Raw genomic sequence first — 8,104 nt, forward strand, 5'->3', positions numbered from 1 at the left:
GTGGGATTGGGGAAGATTAGTGGAGATTTGTGGGATTGGGGAAGATTAGTGGAGATTTGTGGGATTGGGGAAGATTAGTGGAGATTTGTGGGATTGGGGAAGATTAGTGGAGAATTTGTGGGATTGGGGACGATTAGTGGAGATTTGTGGGGTTGGGGAAGATTAGTGGAGATTTGTGGGATTGGGGAAGATTAGAGGAGACTTGTGGGATTGGGGAAGATTAGCGGAGATTTGTGGGATTGGGGAAGATTAGTGGAGATTTGTGGGATTGGGGAAGATTAGTGGAGAATTGTGGGATTGGGGAAGATTATGGAGATTTGTGGGATTGGGGAAGATTAGTGGAGATTTGTGGGATTGGGGAAGATTAGAGGAGACTTGTGGGATTGGGGAAGATTAGCGGAGATTTGTGGGATTGGGGAAGATTAGTGGAGATTTGTGGGATTGGGGAAGATTAGTAGAGAATTGTGGGATTGGGGAAGATTAGTGGAGAATTGTGGGATTGGGGAGATTAGTGGAGATTTGTGGGATTGGGGAAGATTAGTGGAGAATTGTGGGATTGGGGAAGATTAGTGGAGAATTGTGGGATTGGGGAAGATTAGTGGAGATTTGTGGGATTGGGGAAGATTAGTGGAGAATTGTGGGATTGGGGAAGATTAGTGGAGATTTGTGGGATTGGGGAAGATTAGTGGAGATTTGTGGGATTGGGGAAGATTAGTGGAGAATTGTGGGATTGGGGAAGATTAGTGGAGAATTGTGGGATTGGGGAAGATTAGTGGAGAATTGTGGGATTGGGGAAGATTAGTGGAGAATTGTGGGATTGGGGAAGATTAGTGGAGATTTGTGGGATTGGGGAAGATTAGTGGAGAATTGTGGGATTGGGGAAGGTTAGTAGAGATTTGTGGGATTGGGGAAGATTAGTGGAGATTTGTGGGATTGGGGAAGATTAGTGGAGACTTGTGGGATTGGGGAAGATTAGTGGAGAATTGTGGGATTGGGGAAGATTAGTAGAGATTTGTGGGATTGGGGAAGATTAGTGGAGAATTGTGGGATTGGGGAAGATTAGTGGAGAATTGTGGGATTGGGGAAGATTAGTGGAGATTTGTGGGATTGGGGAAGATTAGTGGAGAATTGTGGGATTGGGGAAGATTAGTGGAGAATTGTGGGATTGGGGAAGATTAGTGGAGAATTTGTGGGATTGGGGAAGGGTAGATTATGTAGATTTTGTTGGAAGGATTTGGGAGATTTGTGGGATTGGGGAAGATTAGTCATGCTGGGCCGGTGGAGGAAATCTCAGAGGCTTAAAGTGAGTCAGAGATCAATCATCATCCTGATCCCTCCAACCACGCTGGCCACCTACGCATTGACTCTGCACTTTTCAAGATCACTTATTGACCAATAATCGGAGATAAATATCGAATTCTACAACCCAGAGAGAGGAAACTCCTGGGCAGTCACAGCCAGGGGCCCACGCTGGGGAGATTTGGGGGACTGCCAGGGCCCCATGCCTTCCCTACCTCTATTGCTGAACCAAACATAGAAACATCTAAATACCTCCAGAACTTCCCACAGCCACTGCACCCGACAAATCACGAGGGCCACCTGTCACCCCCCCCCCCCCCCGTACCTGACAAATAATGAGGGTCACATGTCACCCCATCCACACCCACTATACCTGACAAATCATGAGGGCCAGCTGTCACCCCCCAAACTGCACCTGATAAATCATGAGGACCACCTAGCCCCCCCCCCCACATACTGCACCTGACCATTAATGACGGCAACCTGTCACCCCCCCCCTTCACACTGCACCTGACAAATCACGAGGACCACCTGTCAGCCCCCCCCCCCACACACACACACACACTGCACCTGACAAATCATAAGGACCACCTGTCACCCCCCACCCCCCACTGCACAGGGGATCAGCTTGATGTATTTGGGTTCCTGACCTCCTAACCTGGGGGGGGAAACTTTGTAATGCATTGAAGGTTGATGTCTTCACCTTCCTCCTCCGTGTGTGGAAAGTCCGATCTGTCCCGTCTTCCTTATCGTATGATCAGATCAACAGATACGTGTCACCGTCACTCTCTGTACAGAGAAAATCTCTCCTGTTTCCCAGGAATAATCTGTACGGATCTCTGTCACCCTAGGGTACAGGTGTCAATGTCACCTTAGGGTCTAGGAGTCAGTGTCACCTTAAGGTCTAGGTGTCTGTGTCACCTTAGGGCCCAGGTGTCGGTGTCACCTTAGGGTCCAGTTGTCAGTGTCACCTCAGGGTCCAGGTGTCAGTGTCACCTTAGGGTCTAGGAGTCTGTGTCACCTTAGGGTCTAGGAGTCTGTGTCACCTTAGGGTCTAGGAGTCAGTGTCACCTCAGGGTCTAGGAGTTAGTGTCACCTTAGGGCCCAGGTGTCAGTGTCACCTTAGGGTCTAGGTGTCAGTGTCACCTCAGGGTCCTGGTGTCAGCATCACCTCAGGGTCCAGGTGTCAGTGTCACCTCAGTGTCCAGGTGTCAGTGTCACCTCAGGGTCCAGGTGTCAGTGTCACCTTAGGGTCTAAGAGTCAGTGTCACCTTAGGGTCCAGTTGTCAGTGTCACCTTAGGGTCCAGGTGTCAGTGTCACCTTAGGGTCCAGTTGTCAATGTCACCTCAGGGTCCAGGTGTCAGTGTCACCTTAGGGTCTAGGAGTCAGTGTCACCTTAAGGTCTAGGTGTCTGTGTCACCTTAGGGCCCAGGTGTCGGTGTCACCTTAGGGTCCAGTTGTCAGTGTCACCTCAGGGTCCAGGTGTCACCTTAGGGTCTAGGAGTCTGTGTCACCTTAGGGTCTAGGAGTCTGTGTCACCTTAGGGTCTAGGAGTCAGTGTCACCTCAGGGTCTAGGAGTTAGTGTCACCTTAGGGCCCAGGTGTCAGTGTCACCTTAGGGTCTAGGTGTCACTGTCACCTCAGGGTCCTGGTGTCAGCATCACCTCAGGGTCCAGGTGTCAGTGTCACCTCAGTGTCCAGGTGTCAGTGTCACCTCAGGGTCCAGGTGTCAGTGTCACCTTAGGGTCTAAGAGTCAGTGTCACCTTAGGGTCCAGTTGTCAGTGTCACCTTAGGGTCCAGGTGTCAGTGTCACCTTAGGGTCCAGTTGTCAATGTCACCTCAGGGTCCAGGTGTCAGTGTCACCTTAGGGTCCAGTTGTCAGTGTCACCTCAGGGTCCAGGTGTCTGTGTCACCTTAGGGTACAGGTGTCAGTGTCACCTTAGGGTCTAGGAGTCAGTGTCACTTTTAGGGTCTAGGAGTCAGTGTCACCTTAGGGTCCAGGTGTCAGTGTCACCTTAGGGTCCAGGTGTCAGTGTCACCTTAGGGTCCAGGAGTCAGTGTCACCTTAGGGTCTAGGAGTCTGTGTCACCTCAGGGTCTAGAAGTTAGTGTCACCTTAGGGCCCAGGTGTCAGTGTCACCTTAGGGTCTAGGAGTCAGTGTCACCTTAGGGTCCAGGTGTCAGTGTCACCTCAGGGTCCTGGTGTCAGTGGCACCTCAGGGTCCAGGTGTCAGTGTCACCTCAGGGTCCAGGTGTCAGTGTCACCTTAGGGTCTAAGAGTCAGTGTCACCTTAGGGTCCAGGTGTCAGTGTCACCTTAGGGTCCAGTTGTCAGTGTCGCCTCATGGTCCAGGTGTCTGTGTCACCTTAGGGTCCAGTTGTCAGTGTCACCTTAGGGTCCAGGTGTCAGTGTCACCTTAGGGTCTAGGAGTCAGTGTCACTTCAGGGTCTAGGAGTTAGTGTCACCTTAGGGTCCAGGTGTCAGTGTCACCTTAGGGTCTAGGAGTCAGTGTCACCTTAGGGTCCAGTTGTCAGTGTCACCTTAGGGCCCAGGTGTCAGTGTCACCTTAGGGTACAGGTGTCAGTGTCACCTTAGGGTCCAGGTGTCAGTTTTACCTCAGGGTCCAGGTGTCAGTGTCACCTTAGGGTCCAGGTGTCAGTGTCACCTTAGGATCTAAGAGTCAGTGTCATCTAAGGGTCCAGGTGTCAGTTGCACCTTAGGGCCCAGGTGTCAGTGTCACCTTAGGGCCCAGGTGTCAGTGTCACCTTTGGGGTCAGGTGTCAGTGTCACCTTAGGGTCCAGATGTCAGTGTCACCTTAGGGTCCAGGTGTCAGTGTCACCTTAGGGTCCAAGTGTCAGTGTTACCTTAGGGTCTAGGAGTTCTATAGGGAGCGATGCAGTGGCTGTCAGGAATGTAGATGTAGAGGTTCTATAGAAAGCGATGCGGTGGCTGTCAGGAATATAGATGTAGAGGTTCTATAGGGAGCGATGCGGTGGCTGTCAGGAATGTAGATGTAGAGGTTCTATAGAAAGCGATGCGGTGGCTGTCAGGAATGTAGATGTAGAGGTTCTATAGGGAGCGATGCGGTGGCTGTCAGGAATGTAGATGTAGAGGTTCTATAGGGAGCGATGCGGTGGCTGTCAGGAATGTAGATGTAGAGGTTCTATAGGGAGCGATGCGGTGGCTGTCAGGAATGTAGATGTAGAGGTTCTATAGGGAGCGATGCGGTGGCTGTCAGGAATGTAGATGTAGATGTTCTATAGGGAGCGGTGAGGTAGCTGTCAGGAATGTAGATGTAGAGGTTCTATAGGGAGCGATGTGGTGGCTGCCAGGAATGTAGACTTGTAGAGGTGTTGACAGGTCCTCTATAAGTCATTAGTGAAGTAAAGTCCTTACCGTGGTGCCATTGCATTGTACTTCCTCTGGTGCTCCAGTCTGGGGTCCAGGTACGGCTCCGGTTTCCTCACAATGCCAAAACCTTCCCCGGTACAAGCATAGAGGAACGGGAGGAGAAGGAGGACTTCTGCCAGACAAAGAAGATTCTTATGTTATGTTTTATACCACAAACCTCCGCCGAAACGTCACATATCCACCGAAACATCACATATCAGCCGAGACGTCACATATCAGCCGAAACGTCACATATCAGCCGAGACGTCACATATCAGCCGAAACGTCACATATCAGCCGAGACGTCACATATCAGCCGAGACGTCATATATCAGCCGAAACATCACATATCAGCCAAGACGTCACATATCAGCCGAGACGTCATATATCAGCCGAAACATCACATATCAGCTTAGACGTCACATGTTTGCCGAAACGTCACATATCAGCCGAGATGTCACATATCAGCCAAAACGTCACATATCAGCCAAAACGTCACATATCAGCCGAGATGTCACATATCAGCCGAGATGTCACATATCAGTGGGGACGTCACATATTAGCCGAAACATCACATAGCCGAGATGTCACATATCAGCCGAAACGTCACATATCAGCCGAGACGTCATATATCAGACGAAACATCACATATCAGCCGAAACGTCACATATCAGCCAAGACGTCACATATCAGCCGAGACATCATATAGAACGAACGAAGGCAAAGGGCATTCATCAACAACTGCCAATCAGTAGTAATTCAGATAGTAATTGAGAAAGTAATACAGATAGTGATACAGGTGGCAATAGAGCAGTAACTCAGGAAGTAATACAGATAGTAATAAAGGTAGTAATACAAAGAGTAATACAGGTAGTAATACAGATAGTAATACAGGTATTATTACAGGTGGTAATAGAGCAGTAACTCAGGAAGTAATACAGGTAGTAATAAAGGTAGTAATACAAATAGTAATACAGATAGTAATATAGATAGTTATACAGATATTATTACAGGTGGTAATAGAGCAGTATCTCAGGTAGTATTAAAGGCAGTATCTCAGGAAGTATTATAGGTGGTAATAAAGTTAGTAATACAGATAGTAATATAGATAGTAATACAGGTATTATTACAGGTGGTAATAGAGCAGTAATACATATAGTGATACAGGCAGTATTATAGGCAGTATCTCAGGTAGTACTATAGGCAGTATCTCAGGTAGTACTATAGGCAGTATCTCAGGCAGTATTATAGGCAGTATCTCAGGTAGTATTATAGGCAGTATCTCAGGAAGTATTATAGGCAGTATCTCAGGTAGTATTAAAGGCAGTATCTCAGGTAGTATTGTAGGCAGTATCTCAGGTAGTATTAAAGGCAGTATCTCAGGAAGTATTATAGGTAGTAATAAAGGTAGTAATACAGATAGTAATATAGATAGTAATACAGGTATTATTACAGGTGGTAATAGAGCAGTAATACATATAGTGATACAGGTAGTACTATAGGCAGTATCTCAGGTAGTACTATAGGCAGTATCTCAGGTAGTATTATAGGCAGTATCTCAGGAAGTATTATAGGTAGTAATAAAGGTAGTAATACAGATAGTAATATAGATAGTAATACAGGTATTATTACAGGTGGTAATAGAGCAGTAATACATATAGTGATACAGGCAGTACTATAGGCAGTATCTCAGGTAGTACTATAGGCAGTATCTCAGGAAGTATTATAGGCAGTATCTCAGGTAGTATTATAGGCAGTATCTCAGGTAGTACTATAGGCAGTATCTCAGGTAGTACTATAGGCAGTATCTCAGGTAGTACTATAGGCAGTATCTCAGGTAGTATTATAGGCAGTATCTCAGGTAGTATTATAGGCAGTATCTCAGGTAGTACTATAGGCAGTATCTCAGGTAGTATTATAGGCAGTATCTCAGGTAGTATTATAGGTAGTAATAAAGGTAGTAATACAGATAGTAATATAGATAGTAATACAGGTATTATTACAGGTGGTAATAGAGCAGTAATACATATAGTGATACAGGTAGTACTATAGGCAGTATCTCAGGTAGTATTATAGGCAGTATCTCAGGAAGTATTATAGGTAGTAATAGAGTGATAGTAAAGGTCTGTAGATATCACCTTCCTCAGCTGGGCACTGCAGCACTTTTTCCATCCTGACCTTCCACAGTACATCCTGGTCCCATTGCGGACATTTCTGATGGTCCTTGTACGGCCGATTATTGGGTGTCGGGATTTCCATTTGGTGCAGGATTTTGGCCACTCCGTTCCTGTAGGAGAATCTGTCCGGCATGTTGAGGTCAATGGGATAATCTGAGATCCAGGCTCTGAGAAGAATGTTGGTCACATAGATTGGCCGGCGGAGGATCCAGTCCTCTCTGTAGACCATCTGATCCGGAAAGTTTAGCCGGATCTCTTGAATCTTCTCTGTACCATCGGGCCTGCAAGTCCAACGTCTTTTCAATATGCCAACCAGAGGCTTTGTAATGGAAGATGCCAGAACATCCACATGGACCACCTGGTCCCGCTGGCACTGATACAGGACTTCTATGACCGAAGAATCAGACAAAGTCCTTGGTGGGTCAAAGAACTCAATGTAAGACTTGGTGGGGGTCGGGGCTGAAGTCTCTGAGGTGATGACCTGCATCCAACAGGACTGGACAAAGAAAGACTGCAGATAATATCAGTCTATGTACCAGAGGAGCTTACACTCTAATGTACCCCCACAGTCACACACTATTATTATTATTATACATTTATATAGCTCTGACATATAATGCAGTGCTGTACAGAGATCACTGAGCCAATCACATCAGTTTCTGTACCAGAGGAGCTTACACTCTAATGTCCCCTCCCCCACAGTCACATCAGTTTCTGTACCAGAGGAGCTCACACTCTAATGTCCCCTCCCCCACAGTAACACACTATTATTATTATTATACATTTATATAGCTCTGACATATACCGCAGCGCTGTACAGAGAACCATACCTGGCAGAGGAGGAGGCAGCTGAGAAGGGTCTCCTGGACTCTCCATTGAGGCACCATGTTGGGTATTATTTTTGGGGTGTCTGGTATCCCCGACACTCACATGTCCACTTTCTGGTCTCGCAGTGGCCGGGATGTTCCGGGATGATGGAAATTCATGGAATTGAGGATAGATGGGTGGTTCTCTAGTGATGGCGGGTATCGGTAGCTGGTGATATTATGGTATTGGCAGCGATCTCCGGCACGCTGTCACCTGCAGAATGCACACCGTGATACGTGGAACCTGCTGGGGAGGCAGAATGAGTTAAAACAAACATCAGATAAAGTTATGAAGTCAGCTTAACCTCTTATATCCGGGAAAACCAAACCGACCACAAACACTAAGACAATAAAAGCCAGCCGGCCAAAG

At 47.3% G+C, this 8,104-nt stretch overlaps 1 protein-coding gene across 1 annotated transcript; it reads right to left on the reverse strand.

The window, feature by feature from the left end:
* Positions 1-4,693: 4,693 nt before the first annotated feature.
* On the reverse strand, positions 4,694-7,864 carry LOC309543530 (protein sel-1 homolog 3-like; the record flags this gene model as incomplete). Its single annotated transcript, XM_082276003.1, has 3 exons — positions 7,699-7,864; positions 6,830-7,364; positions 4,694-4,824 (listed from the first exon to the last, which is right to left on the reverse strand). The coding sequence occupies exons 1-3, from the start codon at positions 7,753-7,755 to the stop codon at positions 4,694-4,696; spliced, it is 723 nt and encodes a 240-aa protein (XP_082132129.1). The 5' UTR covers positions 7,756-7,864.
* Between the last annotated feature and the right edge of the window lie 240 nt (positions 7,865-8,104).

Source organism: Pelophylax lessonae (genome assembly GCF_965119305.1).
Source record: "Pelophylax lessonae genome assembly, contig: HAP1_SCAFFOLD_172, whole genome shotgun sequence".
Taxonomy (NCBI): domain Eukaryota; kingdom Metazoa; phylum Chordata; class Amphibia; order Anura; family Ranidae; genus Pelophylax; species Pelophylax lessonae.